The 19,591-nt window shown below is 39.1% G+C and overlaps 1 protein-coding gene across 5 annotated transcripts in view; it reads right to left on the bottom strand.

Annotated features, from left to right (window-relative positions):
- The window catches only part of PATJ (PATJ crumbs cell polarity complex component), a 434,245-nt gene that overhangs the window by 250,249 nt on the left and 164,405 nt on the right, over positions 1 to 19,591 (bottom strand). For all 5 annotated transcript variants that reach the window (XM_033225088.1, XM_033225091.1, XM_033225090.1 and 2 more), the window contains exons 23-26: positions 19,043 to 19,114; positions 17,569 to 17,746; positions 10,642 to 10,752; positions 4,616 to 4,693 (exon numbers count right to left, since the gene is read on the bottom strand). In XM_033225088.1, coding sequence (XP_033080979.1) covers positions 4,616 to 4,693; positions 10,642 to 10,752; positions 17,569 to 17,746; positions 19,043 to 19,114 — 439 coding nt within the window. The remainder of the gene's footprint in view (positions 1 to 4,615; positions 4,694 to 10,641; positions 10,753 to 17,568; positions 17,747 to 19,042; positions 19,115 to 19,591) is intronic.

Raw genomic sequence — 19,591 nt, 5'->3', positions numbered from 1 at the left:
ATTTTTTTTGGGACGGAGTCTCGCTCTGTCACCCAGGCTGCAGTGCAGTGGCCGGATCTCAGCTCACTGCAAGCTCCGCCTCGCGGGTTTACGCCATTCTCCTGCCTCAGCCTCCCGAGTAGCTGGGACTACAGGCGCCCACCACCTCACCCGGCTAGTTTTTTGTATTTTTTAGTAGAGATGGGGTTTCACTGTGTTAGCCAGGATGGTCTCAATCTCCTGACCTTGTGATCCACCCATCTCAGCCTCCCAAAGTGCTGGGATTACAGGCTTGAGCCACCGCGCCTGGCCTTATTTTATTTTTCATTATTATTTGTTTTATTTTTTACTTTTTAAAAAATTTTTTGAGACAGGGTTTTGCCCTGTCCCCTAGGCTAGAGTGCAATCGTGTGACCAAGGCTCACTGCGGCCTTCCCTGGCTCAAGCGATCCTCCCACCTCAGCCTCCCAAGTAGCTGGGACTATAGGTGCACACCACCACACCTAGCTAATATTTTATATTTTGTAGAGACAGGGTCTTGCCAGATTGCCCAGGCTGGTCTTGGAACTTCTGAGCTAAAGCAATCCTCCTACTTACGCCTCCTAAAGTGCTGGAATTATAGGCATGAGTTACCAGGCCTGGCCATAATTCAGAATGAAAAAGAACCACTATGAATGGAGCAGAGATGATTAAAGTTAAGAGAAATGGCTGAGCGTGGTGGCTTAGGCCTGTAATCCTAGCACTGAGAGGCTGAGGTGTGCAGACTGCCTGAACTCAAGAGTTCAAGACCAGTCTGGGCAACATGGTAAGACCCGTCTCTACTAAAAGAAATATAAAAATTTAGCCAGGCATGGTGGCACATGCCTGTAATTCCAGCTCCTCGGGAGGCTGAGGCACAAGAATCACTTGAATCTGGGAGGTGGAGGTTGCAGAGGTTGCAGTGAACTGAGGTTGCACCACTTCACTCCAGCCTGAGTGACAGAGCAAAACTGTCTCCAAAAAAAAAAAAAAAGAATACACAAACAAGTTTATGCCAACAAATGTAAAAACTTAGGTGATATTAATATTCCTAGAAGAGTCAATGACCAAAAATGACTCTAGAAGAAATAGAAAATCAGAATGATTCAATAACTATTAAAGAACTAAATCAGTATTTTAAATTTTTCCCACATAGAAAACACAGGCCCATAATGGCTTTATAGGGTAGCTTGACTAAAGATTGAAGGAACTGATAATTTCTTTCTTTCTTTTATTTATTTATTTATTTATTTTTGAGACAGAGTCTCGCTCTGTCGCCCAGGCTGGAGTGCAGTGGTGCCATCTCGGCTCACTGCAACCTCCACCTCCCGGGTTCAAGGGATTCTCCTGCCTCGGCCTCTGGAGTAGCTGGGATTACAGGTGCATGCCACCACACCCAGCTAATTTTTGTATGTTTAATAGAGATGGGGCTTCACCATGTTGGTCAGGCTGGTCTTGAACTCCTGACCTTGTGATCTGTCTGTCTTGGCTTCCCAAAGTGCTAGGAATACAGGCATGAGCCACTGCGCCCGGCCAATAATTTCTTTTTTTATACAAACTCTCAGAGAACTTAAAAGAATACATGCTCCTACTAATCATTTTAGTAGTTTACCATAACCAAAGCCAGACTGGACAGTATATAAATGAAAATTTCTAGGCAAATCTCACTCATGACCATGGATGGAAAAACCCTAAAAGAAATATCAGCAATGAGCCAAAAAAAAAATCATGACCAAATAAATTGCATTCCAATAATTCAAGATTGGTTCAACATTCTGAAATCTATTAATATAATTTACTACATTAAGGGATTCAAGGAGAAAAAAATTTATACATGCACACATTTCTTTCACTGGGGATTAGTAATACATCTGGTTAAATTCAATGCCAGTGCCATTCATGGTAAAAATTCTTAGCAAAGTAGGAATGAAAGACAGTATTTCCTTAACCTGACTGAAGCCACCTTTGCAAAACTTATTAACAGTGAGAAAACTACTGCACTGAAAGAGATCTGACCTAACCAACTCCATCTTGCCTTTAACCTCCAATACCTTGGCCTACAATACCTTCATCCTTGTGCATAGGCCAAGCTGACCATAGAAGGAATTTAGTTTATTGTTAAACTTTGGAACAAAGATGGCAATAGCTCTTTTCCAAAACAAACCCCCAACTTGCCTGGGGGCCAGACCATCTTTGCAAAACCAACAAATTAGCCACAAGATTAGAAATTATGGTTTAGGAGTCATGCAGTCAGAAGCCACAAGATTTCTAACCTCCTCAGTTGCTTCCATGTATAATGTTACTATTATAAAAACTAGTATTTAAGGTATTTTCCAGACTCTGCATTCTGATAGATCAGCCAATGTACCCAGACTGGTAAGCTTATCTGGTCTTCTGCCTCACCTCCCCCAAGGAACTGACTCAGCGCAAGAGGACAGTTTTGGACTCCCTATGATTTCATCACCAGCCAAAGTAATCGCATTCCCTATTCCCTAGCCCCCAAACTATCTTTGAAAGAAGACCCTAACCTCCAAATTTTCAGGGAGGCTGATTATAGTAATAATAAAACTCCAGTCTCCCATTTAGTCAGCTCTGTATGCATTAAGCTCTTTCTCTACTGCAATTCCCCTGTCTTGATAAATCGACTGTATTTGGGCAGTGGGTAAGATGAACCCATCAGACAGTTACATGACAGATTATCTACAAATACCTATAGTACACATCATATTCAATGGTGAAATAGTAAAAGTGTTTCCTTAAATATCAGGAAGAAAAATGACAAGAATGTTAGCTGTCATTAGTTCTATTAAACACAGTGCTGGAGGTCTTAGCAGATACAATAAAATGAGAAAAAGAAAGATTGGAAAGGGAAAAAGAAAACTACCTTATTCCAAAGTGTTTATTATTTATTATATGTATAGAAAATCCAAAAATAAAAATCTACATAGAAAAAGAATTGAAGATTCATATTCTTACTAAAAATATCATGTATATATATGGAGCACACACACAAAGACACTAAAAGGCTCTATATGAAATGTTTAATAAGTTTATCTTTAGGTTGTAGGTTTATATTTTTATTTTTTTGTTTCACCATTATGGTTTTTCCAGTATTCTCCACTAGATTATTGTATGTTTTAAAAGAATAATGTTACAAGATGTCAAATAAATATATAAAAGTCAATTTTATGTCTACATACTAGAAACAGACAGAAAACACAATTTAAAGAGGTATCATTAAATAGCAAAATAAAATACCTAGGAATAAATCAAGATTTCAATATTTTTTTTTTAAAAATTATAGGCCGGGCGCAGCAGCTCACGCCTGTAATTTTAGCACTTTGGGAGGCCAAGGTGGGTGGATCATAAGGTCAAGTGTTCGAGACCATCCTGGCCAACATGGTGAAACCTTATCTCTACTAAAAATACAGAAATTAGCTGGGCATGGTGGCACATGCCTGTAATCCCAGCAACTTGGGAGGCTGAGGCAGGAGAATCCCTTGAACCTAGGAGGTGGAGGTTGCAGCGAGCCAAGATCGTGCCACTGCACTCTGGCCTGGCGACCGAGCGAGACTCTGTCTCACAAAAAAAAAAGAAAGAAAAGAAAGACAATTACAAAAATTAAAAGAAATAAAAGAATTTAATAAATTTAAAAAATCATATTAATGGTTTAAAAGTTTCAACATCCAAAAGATGTAACTTCTTTCTATGTTAATCCATAGATTCAACACAATTCCAACCAAAATCCCAAAAGAAACTTTCGTGGAATTTAATAATCTGATTCTAAATGGATACAGAAAAGAAAAATGATACAAATCATTAAGACATGTCTAAGAAGAAGAAACATATAAAAGAAAGTGCTCTATCGGGAAACAAGATTGATTACTAGGCTTTAATAATTGCATCAGTGCAGCATTTGTACTGGGATAGACAAGTTGATCAAATGGAACAAAGAGAAAGCTCAGAAACAGACTCCCCCTTGTAACCTGAGATACAGCAGAGTTGCACTGCAAATCAGTGGGTAAAGGAGGTCTATTTTAAAACAGTGGGACAGTAATTCCCCAAGAGAAGAATAAATTCTCTTGATGGGAAAAAATGAAAATTCATCCCTACTGGACACCACATCTTAAAATAGTTTTTAGGTCAACAGATTCTACTTCAATAGAGGTGGGCAAACAGGAATGGAGGATTAATTCTGATCGACAGGGAGGATAGTTTTCTCAGGAGAGATGACCTTTGATGTGGTCCTTGAAGAATGAAAAGGATTCTTATGGGAGAGCAATGTGGGAAATGGACTTCCAGGCGAGAGCAGCAAGATCAAAGTCTCAGTGTGAGAGGCACGTTCTGGGAATGGACAAACAACCAGCCTGTCTGAACAGGAAAGAAAGCTATAGACGTTGATGGCTGACTGACTGTTTATAGTATTTTTGCATCTACGCTGCACCACATTTCGGTCCTCCATCCTGGTAAGAACCAGTTATATTCGCAGGAAAAAAAATAAATAAATATAGTGCTTCTACAACACTGACGCTCATCAAAAAGCCACTTTTATTAGAGTTCAGATATGGAAAAAATAAAACCAAAAACATTTTTTAAAGCCTTGAGAAGTTCAAGTTACCTTTTCTTTCTTTTCTTGGGTGTCCTGGTTCTGGTTACTGGTGATTTTATTGGCCTTGTTATGTACATTAGGAATGACCTACGGTGACCAAAAAAAAAGGGTGGAGGGAAGAAAATGTTTAAATGACATAATCATCACATTTTTTTCTCTGACATTACAGAATGGAGAATTTTTTTCAATCATTACATTTCTTTTTTTCTTTCTTTTTTTTTTTGTCTGAGATGGAGATTCGCTCTTGTCGCCCAGGCTGGAGTGCAATGGCACGATCTCTGCTCACTGCAACCTCTGCCTCCTGGGTTCAAGAGCTTCTCCAGCTGACTAGCTGTGCCAAGAGGCACCTGCCACCATGCCCAGCTAATTTTTGTATTTTTTGTAGAGACAGAATTTCACCATGTTGGCCAGGCTGCTCTCGAACACCTGACCTCAGATGATCTGCCCGCCTCAGCCTCCCAAAGTGCTGGGATTACAGGCGTGAGCCACTGTGCCTGGCCTATCATTACATTCCTAAATGTATTTGTTTAAACAGGTAAAATCTTAACTTTGTAACTTCATCTAAAGGGTAAAAATATGAGTACAATTCAAAGCAAACAATAAAACTTGGAAAATCTGACAAGATACATAACTCTAAAATATTATAGTTATATATATGCCATCAGGGCATAAAAATGCAGGTTTCTGTATGTGGATCTAGAAGCTGAAGATGAAAAAGACTAAAAACAAGGTCACATACTAACTGTCATCCAAACATCACATTTTGCAAGATAGAGTTTTAGGGGTGATCTAATTAATAATCCAAGAACATAGGATAACACATTTGTTTGGTAGATTTACCTTATTCATCATTGTACCCCCAGTTCAAGTATGTTATCTCCCACACTGTGTGTACTCAATAAATATTCCACTATCACTATTAGCATAAGGATGAATTAACAAATCTATTCCCACCACTGAATAAGCTTAATGAGAGCAGAATTCAGTGTTATTTTTCACTATTTCTCTAGTGCTCAGAAATGGCCTAATACATAGTTGTACATAATAAATGTTTATAAATAAATGAACCAGTTTAATTTTATAAAAAGAGGCTCCTCAAAGAGCTAGCACAGATAATCTTGGCATAAAATCTGGTGAGAGACATGAAGATTAAAAGAAAAAAATAGACCAAGTACAGTGGCTCATATCTGTAATCCCAGCACTTTGAGAAGCCAAGGCAGGAGGTCGCTGGAGTCCAGGAGTTTGAGACCAGCCTGGGCAACAGAGGGAGACTCCATCTCTACAAAAATTTAAAAATTAGCTGGGTGTGGTGGCATGCGTCTATAATCTCAGCTACTTGTGGGGCTGAGGTCGAGGCTACAGTGAGCCACAGTTGCATCACTGAACACCAGCCTGGGTTACAGGGCAAGACCCTGATTCAAAAAATACATAAATAAATTAAAAAGAAAAAAAAAAACTCCTTGCTCAGAAAACTAAAAGACTGCCTGCCTAGTGATAATTAAAAACCAAAAGCCCATTTTCCCCTAAATGCAATTTAAGATTAAATTTTCATTTTTAATACAGAATGTAAATAAAGTTTAGAATAAATGAGAAAGTCTCAGAAATGTGTCATTTACATGAAAAACAACAGTAATGATACATTAACATATATACAGTGCTATGTGAAGAGGCACACTAGTACCTAATATTTCTACATCTGTTTAATACATATTACAACCTAAGTCATATTTCAAAGACCGGTGGGATTTACAGGCATGTGTTCCTTGTCCTGAAGAATCTTGAACAAAACACTTTGCCTCCCTGACAAGTCAGAAACTATCTGCCCACATTACTACTTTCTCCCATGGAAAAACTAGCTGATGCTAAATAGAAGCTTTGGGATGAGACAGAATGTCAGTTGCCACTATAATGTTTTTCTTTTTTTCTTTTTCTTTTTTTTTTTTTGTTGAGACAGTCTGGCTGTGTCGCCCAGACTGGAGTGCAGTGGCGCGATCTCAGCTCACTGCAACCTCCGTCTCCTGGGTTCAAGCAATTCTTGTGCCTCAGCCTCCCAAAAGTAGCTGGGATTACAAGTGTGTACCACCACATCCGGCTACTTTTTCTAGTTTTAATACAGACGGGGTTTCGCCATGTTGGCCAGGTTGGTCTCCAACTCCTGACTTCAAGTGATCCTCTCACCTTGGCCTCCCAAAGTGCTGGGATCATAGGCGTGAGGCACCACGTCTGGCCCATTGTTTTTCAAATAGCAGAAAAATGTTCTTCTGTACATATATCTTTAGCAAAATTTAGAAGACAAAATGCTCAATAAGACTCCACCTTTCAGGAAAACAGATGACTGTATTTCTTGTGAAAGTAAAAATATATTTATAGGCGATTAATATGCAAAATGTTCATGTGTCAAAAAAAGTAGGTACCCTTATGGAACAATGGTATTGGTAAGTACAACTGGAATATAGGAAGAAAGAAAGCAACACGTGATAAACATAATGAGCTGAAGATATGACCCAATTTCAAAAGGATTTTTTTTGTTTTTTTTTTTTTTTTTTTTTTTTTTTTTTGAGACGGAGTCTTGCTCTGCCACCCAGGCTGGAGTGCAGTGGCCGGATCTCAGCTCACTGCAAGCTCCGCCTCCCGGGTTTACGCCATTCTCCTGCCTCAGCCTCCCGAGTAGCTGGGACTACAGGCGCCCGCCTCGTCGCCCGGCTAGTTTTTTGTATTTTTAAGTAGAGACAGAGTTTCACTGTATTAGCCAGGATGGTCTCGATCTCCTGACCTCGTGATCCGCCCGTCTCGGCCTCCCAAAGTGCTGGGATTACAGGCTTGAGCCACCGCGCCCGGCCAGGATTTTTTAATATAAAATATATATATGATATTTCTGTGAAATGCAGTTATGTTATTAAGTGGAAAAAATTACCTTACAGAAAAACGTTCTATAGGCCTTACTCTCAAATGAATATTTGCCAAGTATATCCAAGTAGATACACACATTTTTCCAGAAGGCTGAAAACACGCTTGAGAAAATCAGGGTGAGAAGATTTAAAAGGTGTATCGGTGGCTGGGCGTGGTGGCTCACGCCTGTAATCTCAGCACTCTGGGAGGCCGAGGAAGGTGGATCATGAGGTCAGGAGTTTGAAACCAGCCTGACCAACATGGTGAAACCGTCTCTACTAAAAATACAAATATTAGCTGGGTGTGGTGATGCGTGCCTATAATCCTAGCTACTCAAGAGGCTTAGGCAGAAGAATCGCTTGAACCCGGGAGGCAGAGGTTGCAATGAGCCGAAATTATGCCACTGCACTCCAGCCTGGGCAACAGAGTGAGACCCTGTCTCAGAAAAAAAAAAAAAAAAGGTGTATTGGTGATGCTCCTAAGGCAGCTGATAATGCACACAGATAAAAACAACCACTCAATTCATAGTGCTGAGGAGAATGTTTATGTGACCAAGGTACTTATAGACATCAGGCCTTAGATGGACACATTAGAAAATGACTTATTTTGGGGGTTTTAAGGAAAGTTCAAAATTTAATGTAAACTAGATACAAATGATTAAGCATTGCCTATATTTTCTATTTCTGGATAATCAGTACTACTTGCAATAATAAGTAAACCAAAAACAGCACCATTTTACAAAGACATGAAACTTGATTCTCCTTTCATTTGCCTCATGCAATAATAATCGCTTTGCCCTGGCCAGTTGCAGTGGCTTATGCCTGTAATCCCAACACTTTGGGAGGCTGAGGCAGGAGGATTGCCTGGGCCTGGAGTTCAAGACCTTCCTGAGCAATAAGGGGAGACCCTGTCTGCAGGAAAAAATCAAAAACTAGCTGGGCATGGTGACGTACGCCTGTGGTCCCAGCCACGTGGAAGGTTGACCTTGGAAGATTGCTTGAGCCAAGGAGTTCGGGGTTTCAGCAAGCCATGATTGTGCCACTGCACTCAGCCTGGGGGACAGAATAAGATCCTGTCTCAAAAAAGAAATGTCACGTTGCCCTATAAACAAAGTTGAAAATGGAACAAGTCATGGACATAGTAATTAATATCATCAATGGGATATGCTCCCTTGGCTAGAACCACAGATAGTTCAATGCCTGATGAACTGAATATGCAATGTGGCAGTCTATTATACTACATAGGCAGTAAGTAACTTGAGCATGGTATGGTGTTGAAGAGATTTTCCTTGTTTGAATAATTGAAAGAAATTGCACTGTTTGTGTCATCCAAAAAAAACTTTCCACCTCAGCTCACTAGCAAAGGTTGGATTGAAAGCTTAGCCTTTTTGGCAGGGCATTCACAGCTGGCCACGCAAATGTATAATTTGATTGGCTCATTCTCATTCAAAATTATTGATTTGGAAGTATAATTTGGCAAACAACAATCTGGCCAATTTTCCTGTTGAACTAGGTTTCCAGAAATAAAAGCCATGGCCTCAACTACATTCTCAATATTATAAGAATTAAAAACTGGATTCTAAAAATTCTTATTGAATTTCAAATTTTATGAAAACAAGAGAACTTTATTCAGCTCACCTCTCTCAATTAGTCTTGATGGTGTAAACACGGTGCTAAGAATGGAAGGCACCACACTGCAAAATGCAGTGACACAGCAGAGGTGCCAATGCAGGCTGCAGCTCACTGTGCATAGGCAGGTTACAAGTATGCAAAATATTCCATCAACGCCCCCACCACTGGGATAGCCAACCATATACCCGCCCAGTTTGCCATATAAGTATTATTTTCTTTTTGCCTTGACATACAAAAGATTGGAATGCACTACAAAACTATATTGGAAAGCAAATAAATTTTTAAAATTTGCAGTTAGACGTGCATATGTAAGCCTGGGGAACAAAGTGAGACCCTGTCAAAAAACCAAAAAAAAATTCACCAGGTGTAGTGGCATGTACCTATAATGCCAGCTACTTGGGAGGCTAAGATAATAAGATTGCTTGAGCTCAGGAGATAAAGGCTGCAGCGAGCTATGATCATGCCACTGCACTCCAGGTTAGGTGACAGAATGGACTCTGTCCCCAGAAACAAACAAAAAAAAGAAGTGTATATGTTTTGAACAGCTGTCTTCCATTATAAAATGGAGAAAAAGAATATTGCTTCCGGTTTTAAGGGTGATGTTTCTGTTGCACATTGTAGTATAAAATCCACATCCTGCCACTGACATTTCATATCACAGTGCCAATTCCATACCACAGGAGTAATTAATTACAGAAGAAAAATTGTAGGTCAGGCGCAATGGCTCACACCTGAAATACCAGCACTTTGGGAGGCCAAGGTGGGCAGATCACTTGAGGCCAGGAGTTTGAGACCAGCCTAGCGAACAACGTGAAATCTTGTCTCTACTAAAAATACAAAAATTAGTGGGGCATAGTGACACATGCTTGCAATTCCAGCTATTTGGGAGACTAAAGCACAAGAATCACTTGAACTTGGGAGGCAGAGGTTGCAGTGAGCTGAGATCGTGCCACTGCACTCCAGACTGGGCAACAGAGCAAGACTCCTCTATCTCAAAAAAAAAGAAGAAAAAGAAAAATTTTATGATTAAATATTGCTATTTTTACATTTGGAATCTCTAACATTAGAACACACAACAGTACAACATGTCAACATGTTTTTATTTTTACATCCTTTAATAAATATACACAACATGTGATAGTATCTCTACAATGTTTTTACACCTGACCCTCTGTTCAAACTATTTCATAAACAAAGTAACTTGCTCAGAAAAGTAACTTGCCTCCAAGTTAGCAAAGCTGGTAAATAAGGAATCAAGAAATTGAAAACAGGTCTGTTTGATTCCAGGAGCAGTAACTTAAACCAATGCACACTGTAATGACTCCGATTTGACCAGAAGATCAAAACTGGAGGGGAAAAAAGGGAACTTCATAACTAAATTTTTATGAAGCTCATACTTTAACTATAGTTTGGGAACTACAATGAAAATATGTGGAAAATATTTAGAGGGCACAGCTTGGTCTGCAGGTATACAGAGTATTATTAAGCTTTTTGAAAATATGAACTAAAACTTACTCGTGGAGTGGATGACAAGCTCTGAACAACGAACACCACAGGGTTTCCTGCATTCTTAATGGCCTCAACTGCTTCGCTGTGTGAGGCATTCTGCAAATCTACTCCAGACACCTGAAACACAGGAGCAACTTACTTCAATTAGACCAGCATTAGATATTGCAGATACGTTAATTCAAAGTTCATGTGTATTACCTAGTTATGAGAACAACCAGAGTCTAAGGAGTTAGACCATAGTCACAAAAAAATAAGATTGGCCCATAAAAAGCTTGGCTATTTTAGGAGAATATGTTTAAGGAAAGTAACATTTCACCTTTAGAAAAGTAGATAAGTCAAATATATTAATAAAAACAGCCCTGGTTAAATATAATTATCCAAAACAGGTAGTTCGGTCAGTAACAGAACCTTAAGATGTCTGCCACCTCTGCCAGGAGCACAGTACATAATTCCGAGTGGGATAAAGGAGGCTGGGAATATCTATGGACTTTTATCATCTCTCCATTAAGCTGAGAGGCATAATATTTTAAGCAAATCGCCTGTTATCACAATTGAGTAGTTGAACATTTCTCAAATTATGTTTAAAAAGAAGTACCAAAAAAATCCACAAGTTCTTTTACTAAAACTATTTATGTGTTCAATAAATTTGAGTAAGTGTAAATAGTTCCTTATTATAGAAATTTCAAAAAATGTAACTTGCTAACATGCCCATAAATGTCCAAGAGCACTCTGTATTTCCAAAACATGTTTAATAGAACTGTTTTCAAATCTATAATGTAACAAACCCTTGGTAAATGCTGGGATGGTCTATGGTCTCAATGGATACTAACAATTTGTGAAGACTGCTTTGCTATTAGAGGACTGAGGAAACAGGAATGTGGGTGGAAAGGGATGTGGGATGTTTTTAAGACAGGAAGAGATATTACAGCAATAATGATACAGTGTAGAGAAAAAATGGATGATAAAGGAGAGACATGACAACTGTAAGGACAATATCCTTGGATAGTCAAGAGGAAATGATTTCTACCGTACAAGTTAGAGAGATTGGCTTTGGATAGAAGCACAAATGTAGTTCCTTTGCTGTTACAGAGGCAATTAGAAAAAAGATTTGGTGAGCACTGGAAGCAGGGGAAGTTCCCTCTAACTGCCTCTATTTTCTCAATGAAACCCGAAACTAGGACCTTAAACTGAGAGCAAGACTGAGGTAAGAGGCATAAGGAGTTTGGCACAGTTACCTGTCGTATTAGTTTGTTCTCACACTGCTATAAAGAACTGCCTAACACTAGGTAATTTATAAAGGAAAGAGGTTTGGTTATCTCATGGTTCTGTAGGGCTGGGGAGGCTTCAGGAAACTTACAATCATAGTGGAAGGGGAAGCAAACACGTGGCAGGAAGGGGAAGTGCCGAGAAAAGGGGGAAAAGTTCCTTATAAAATCATCAGATCTTGTAAGAACTCACTCACCATCACAAGAACAGCAGAATCAGGGTAACCACCCCCATGATTCAATTACCTCCCACTGGGTCCCTCCCATGACATGTGGGGATTTTGGTAACTACAATTCAAGATGAGATTTGGGTGAGGACACAGCCAACTCATATCACTTATAAAAACTGGAGACTGAACCAGCTAAGAGAAAATTACAGGACAGCAGGGCAAAACTAAAGACCCGCTTAAGGGGGTGCTCATGAGCTTCTAATGAGACCAGATACCATGGCTGGTTATTTTTCCAGCCATGCTAGAGACCTCGAATAAGCAGAGCTGCACTTAACTAGTGGGTTCTCCCAGACAAGTTCAGTGAAAGGAAAGAGGATCAAGAGTAGGAAGCACATGTAAGGGAGGGGTTGGAGCCACGAACCACTGAACTTGAGTAGGCTGAGGAGAAAGTGAGCACATGAGAAGCTGAGGACACAGATGTGTGTGCCTGTGGTATAATACGACATGTCCTTGTTCTTGTCACAGAATACCCTTGCAATTTCCTCAGTGGTAGGAGTGTCTTTTGTTATGCATTAATAGCCCCTTTCACATCTGAGTTCATGCTACTGAGGTGGCTTAGGGTAGATCCCCCGGATATCCTCGGGATGGGGCCAGTCACAGAAAGACCAAAGGATTAGAGAATCCCTGCACTCCCCCCACGATCTCCAAGAAGTGAGGGTCGGGGCTAGAGATGAAGCTCTGTAAAAACCCTTGAACAACAAGATTTGATGAGCTTCTGGGTTGCTGAACATGTCGACATGCTGGAAGGGTGGCAGGTGGTACACCCAGAGTGTGGATGCTCTGTGCCCTCCTCCTCACGCTTTGCCCTATGCATCTCTTCATCTGGCTGTCCATCTGTAACCTTTGTATAACTGGTAAATGTAAGTAAGTGTTTCTCTGAGCTGCCCTAGTAAATTAACAAAATTCAAGGGGAGGGACGTGGGAATTCTGGTTTGTAGCCAGCTGGTCAGAAGTATAGGTGACAACCTACTAAGATTGGCATCTGACATGGGGGCAATCTTGTGGGACCAAGCCCTCAACTATATCCAAGTACATAGTATCGGAATTGAATTAAATTATAAGACAGATGGTGTCCGCTGGGGATCTGACACTATCTCCAGATACATAGTATCGGAATTGAACAGAATGATAAGATATCCAGTTGGTGTCCACTGGAGAACTACTTAGTGTATGGGGGAAACTCCTACACATCTGGTCACATCTAGTGTTCTGACTGTGAGAGTAAAGGGAAAAGGTTGGTAAGAATATGGAGAAACTTAAACACTGCTGGTGTGAATGTAAAATGGTATAGCCAGTCACTTTGGAAAAGAATTTGACAATTCTTTTCAAAACCAAAAGTAAAATTACCATAAAACTCAGTAATTGCACCCTTGGGTATTTATCCTAGAGAAATGTAGACTTACTTTCACTCAGGAATTTGTACACAAATATTTATAGCAGATTTATTTGTAATAGTCAATAATTAAAAACTACCCAAGTGTCTTTCAGTGGGTGAATGATTAAACAAATTGGTACATCCATATTATGAAATGCCACTTCTATGGTTGGAATTTATGTGTCCTTCGCAATTCGTATCTTGAAATCTCAACCTCTAAGGTGAAGGTATTAGGAGGTAGGTAGGGCCTTTACAAAGTGATTAGGTCATGAGGGCTCTGCCCTCAAGAATGGGATTAGTGGCCTTATAAAAGAGACCCAAGATAGCTAGCTCATCCCTTCTACTATGTGAGGACACAGTGAGAAGGCACCATCTCTGGCCCCACAAAAAACAGGTCCTCACCAGACACTGAATCTGCCAATGCCTTGATCTTAGAGTTCCCAGCCTTCAAAACTATAATGGAACTTCTATGTTTATGGTATTTTGTTTTGGCAGCCTGTCCAAAGACAACTACTCAACGAAAAGGAAGAAAGTGGTAGTTTTTTTGTAGAGAGAGGGTCTCACTATGTCGCCCAAGCAAATCTCGAACTCTTGGACTCAATCCATTCTCTTGCCTCCACCTCCCAAAGTGCTGGGATTACAGGGGTGAGCCACCTCACCCAGCCACAGGAATGAACTATTAATGTGCACAACAAATTGAAAGAACCTCAAGGAGATTATGCTAAGTAAAAAAAGGCGATCTCAAAAAAACACATAATGCATAATTGCATTTATGAGGTAATAGTGAAATAACATATTTATAGACATCAAGAAACAGAAAACTGGCTGTCAGAAGTTAGGGATGGGAGAGACAGGGAAGAGGCAATCGAAAGTGAAGAAGGTGCCTGCTTTTCTTTCCACCATGATTATAAGTTTTCTGAGGCCTCCCCAGCAATGTGGAACTGTCAGTCAATTTAACCTCTTTCTTTCATAAATTATCCACTGTTGGGTATTTCTTCATAGCAGTTGAGAACGGACTAATACAGAAGGGTAATGCAAGGGAGTTCTGTGGTGATGACACAGTTGAGTCTCTCAATTGTCGTGGTGCATATGCAAGGTTTTACATGTGAAAAAACTGTATAGAGCTACAAACACACACACAAATCAATGCATGCATAACTGGTGAAATCTGAATAAACTACGCAATGAGTCAATGTCATTTTCTTTGTGTTGCTATTATAGTATAGTTGTATAAGATATTAAAATTGGAGGTGACTGAGTGAAGGGTACATGGGAGTTCCCCGTATACTTCTACGTAATTTCCTATGAATTTATGATGATTTCAAAATACATTAAGAAAAATATAATATAAAAATAAATATTTAAAAATTAAATTATAATAGATCAGTAATCAAAGTAAAAGTGAATTCATCTCACTTATTTTCTAGATGATTAGATTTAAAAAATAAAATTTAGTTACATGTTGCTCATGCCTGTAATCCCAGCACTTTGGGAGGCTGAGGTGGGCAGATCACCTGAGGTCAGGAGTTCGAGATCAGCCTGAACAACATGGCAAAACCCCATCTCTACCAAAACATACAAAAATTAGCCAGGCAAGGTGATGGGCACCTGTAATCCCAGCTACTCAGGAGGCTGAGGCAGGAGAATTGCTTGAACCTGAGAGATGGAGGTTGCAGTGAGCCGAGATAGTGCCACTGCACTCCAGCCTGGGTGACAGAGAGAGACTCCATTTCAAAAAAAAAGCAAAGTACCATGTAAATTAATAACTAAAATAAAACAAGGTTACCAATATTAATAAAATAGAATTTAAGGCAAAAAGTAACTAATAGGAATAAAGAGGAAAACTACATAATGTCAAAAGCAAATCACCAACAATAAATCCACTAAATACATACAGCAAAACCAACAGAATTACAAAGAATAGCAAACAAATCCATAATCACAGTGGGAGACAAACTCTAACTGAAACTGAGGAAAAAGAGCAAAAAAATTAGTAAGAATACGGGACTCCTTATTTGTTTATCTAACTGACTATCACTATATGGATGTCAAATAGGCATCTTAGCCTAACATGTCTAAAACGTGTCTCCCCAAATCTGTTCCTCCCACAGTCTTCCCCATCTCAGCCAATGGAAATTCCATCTTCGATTCCTCAAGCTGAAAAGCTTTTCAATTATCTTTGCCACTTTATTCGCATCCATTCTGTTAGTAAGTCCTGTTATTCACCTGCAAAATATGCTACAACCTGACTGCCCTCCTCCTGGTCCAGGCCGCCATTCTTTCTCTCCTAAGTTACTGCAACAGCCTTCTGGCTGAGGCCCCTGCTTCCATCCCTGCCCCCAAAGCCAGAATACTCCCTTGAAACAACACTTACCAGGTGCTCATAATTCTCCAGTGACTCTCCACTGCATTCAGAGCAGAAGACCTTCCAGAGCTTTCAGGCTCTATATGATGTGGCTTCCCATCACTCCTTAGCCTTTTTCTCTTACCCCTTCTGGCTTGTTCATGCTATGCTATCATTGCTGGACTTCCTGCTGCTCCTTGAACACACATCCAGGCAAGCTCCTACCTTGGAGCTTTTGTATGTTTTTCTTTCTCCACATATCCATATGGCTGACTCTCTCATTTCCTATATTTGTCCCAATATCATCTTCCATAACAAAGCTATTAAAATTGCGACTGTTGCTTTCACCATCCCCCTGAACCCGATGCTCCTTATCCTCCTCCCCTGCTTTATTTTGTTCCCTAGCTACTTATTACAATCTGACATTCTACATATACTTATTTATTTTATTGTCTATTCCCCCATTCCCACTATCATGTAAACACCATAAGGGAAGGGACTTTTGGTCATTTTCTTCATTGCCATATTAGTAGTATATTTGAAAACTGTTTTAAACATTGCACAGCACAAATATAACTCAACATTTGCATATACAGAGCAGCTTTTATGTAGTTCTTTAATTTAATCCTCACAATAATGCTATCGATTTTGAATTCTCATTTCCATTTTATCTGAAAACAAAATAAGTAGGTCTAATGATTTGTCCAAAAACACATAGAAAATAAAAAGGACAGACTCTGACTCCAACCCATGATATCCAGGGCTCTTTGTATTCTATCAGAGGTGAAACACCATGATGGATGGTTAGCATCATAAAGAACGAATCAAGAACAAGCAGATTATGGGATTAGAGGTACCCACCATGGTGTCACCCAATTAACCCAATGCAAAGAAATGGATCACATTCACACCTCCGGGCATTCTCAGTGGTTTCATGTGCCTTTTTTTTCCTGCTTTGAGACAAGAGTGTCGCTCTGTCACCCAGGCTAGAGGGCAGTCCAATCTCGGCTCACTGCAACCTCCAGCTCCAGCGTTCCAGCGAGTCTCCTGTCTCAGCCTTCTGAGTAGCTGGGAATATAGGCGTGTGCCACTATGCCTGGCTAATTTTTGTATTTTTAGTAGATGGGGTTTCACCATGTTGGCCAAGCTGCTCTCAAACTCCTGACCTCAAGTGATGTGCCCGCCTCGGCCTCCCAAAGTGCTAGAATTATAGGCATGAGTCACCATGCTCGGCCTGATGTGCCTTTAAAAAACTTAGCGCCCACAAAGCTTATCAGGTGCAAATCATGGATCCTCCCCCCTCAATAGAGTCTTCAACCTTCCAGGGTCAATTTCTTTCTCTAAACAAGCATAGATATCCTACTAACACACAATTATAAAATTTAGAGCTTCAAGAAAAAAATTTATAGCTTGTTAAAGAATGTGGGAGAAGCATAATGCCTACCATCTGCCCTGTTCTATATAGAACCCTTTGTTAGTTAAAGTTTTTTGCAATCAGCTGAAGTTTTTCTTTTATCATTTTATTTGTTTATCCCCACCCCCACTCACTTGAGAAACTCATAAATTGTGCATACAATGTACAAACTAAGGCATATAAATAGAGCACACCGACTGTACATACACGGTCCCCAACACATAAAGAAAGGTCTTCGAGCTAAATGATTATTTCACTATCTTACAGTATGTTTCCAATAAAAACAGTACTTTAACATCATTTACCTCAAGTATTTTATCTCCAGTTTTAAGTGCGTTTGTTTTCCCTGCTGGACTGTCTTCTAAAACTTGTTTGATGAATATACCTTTAAGTTCCTCTCCATTCTTTAGACGTTTTATAACAGTTTGTCCACCAACAATACTGATCCCAAGAGACACATTGGGTTCTCTAAAAATCTCAACACTATATAAAGGAAAAAACAAAACTCACTCATTAACAAGTTTAATCTGTTGGACTGTAAGTATTCCATTTGTATTATATCCTTGTGATTCATATTTTATATAAATTTTTGAAATATATTTTTACAAATGTTACACAAATTATACCTAGTTCCAATGTTATCAATAATTCATAACAAGTGAAAGCTTCAGTTCTGAAAAGCATAGATTTCTAGAACAATAAATGTAACTCTAAATATTCAGTGAAGATTTAGCTAAGCCCTAATGTTCCCATCTCCTATCATAATATATTTTCTGTGATTAGTCCTTTTCATTTATATCCGTAACATAAGCAAAGAAAGGACTGAAGAAATAACAAATGGGCAAGACAAAAATCAAGAAAGCTACACATGTCATTTCGGCAAAAAGTACAGACTTTCAGTATAAAATCAATTTGACACTGAGTGGCTCATTGTCCAAGTTGCTTTTCCCAGTCAGCAGGTTTATCTCTGTGGTTCTTTAATCAGAGGACAGATTTTACCTCCTCCTAAGGTCACAATGTTTTGTTTTCTTCCTACCTCCATGTAATTATTTAAAAGAAAGTATGAAATGAAAACTGCCTCCCTCAAAATATTATAGGTTTTGCACTGCAGCCAATAATTAACTCATTAAAAACATAACTCAGAAAACAACTCTTAAATGTTTTAAGACAAATTCAGATTTCAATTACAAGAAAAGAACCAGTTTGGGTGGAGGTGGTGGAATTATTAATAGATATGGAATAGAGAGGGCAGCTAAAGGGAGACTTTCATCATCTTAAAGTGCAGCTCTGGTGAGGACTTAAAATTACAGCAACTGGTGAGTACTTAAAACTTCCCCCACATCCAAGGGAAAATGGGTTTTCCACACATTCTGTTAGCACAAACATGGACTCTCCACTAGGGGAGGAAGGTAGAGATAAACTGATACATACTAGAAGCCTCAACTACTGTTATTGTTGTTTACCAAAAAAGAAAGCTTTACTGCATTCAAGACAGCTTTACCCAACTTGCTTAATGACATGGCGATAAACTATACTTGTTAGATGGACATTTCTACGTTGCTTTCTCTGAAAGAGTATCAAAGATGTTCCTAATATTATAGTCATTTCGTTCAGCTAAAAATCTCTAGATAAGATAAAATGAAACTAAAATGTAGACCAGCTTACAGGTGAATTATCGCAATTTTTCAATCATTAGAGTAGGACTAAATGATGTTAAGTTAAAGAAAAGAGCAACTGGTTGTGCTCCTATTGAGAAAGCCAATAATGTCATTCACATACATTCTCGGTGGACCCCAGTGGCTAAAATTTGGAGTTTCTTCTCCTTCGCCCTCTTCTCTCTCAGGTAACTCACTACAGAGGGAGGAAGAAAAAAATACACACAATTTTAAGGCACATTCATTATTAAGGTCCTTGGAAAGTTTTGAAATTGTAAAATCTATAGGTAGTTAAATGATTCTCAATTTTTAAGTTTTTAAAATATTTACATCAATAAATATGTAAAGCAAAAATATATTGCTTTAACATTCAACTCAACTAATCCCCACCCAGCATTAGAAAATCACAGAATTATTATAAACACTTTTATTGGTGACACTCTAGATGCTAAGTTTGTGTTTGATTTGTGCATTTCAAATTTGTTTCTCTGTCAATATGTAAAATGTTATAAAATGTATTCCTTAAAACTTGGTATTGTTTGACCAGCTAAAACACAGAAATCGACAAATATCATATGTATCAATTATAAATCAACATGAACAGGTCAATATGATCCGTCTTTCTAGCCCTAAATATTTCCCCTGTCATTTGTATCCCATAAATATTTTGCAT

Source organism: Trachypithecus francoisi, unplaced genomic scaffold (genome assembly GCF_009764315.1).
Source record: "Trachypithecus francoisi isolate TF-2019V2 unplaced genomic scaffold, Tfra_2.0 Lachesis_group12, whole genome shotgun sequence".
Taxonomy (NCBI): Eukaryota; Metazoa; Chordata; class Mammalia; order Primates; family Cercopithecidae; genus Trachypithecus; species Trachypithecus francoisi.
The sequence above is the reverse complement of the archived record's forward strand: the minus strand, read 5'-3'. Positions and strand labels throughout refer to the sequence as shown.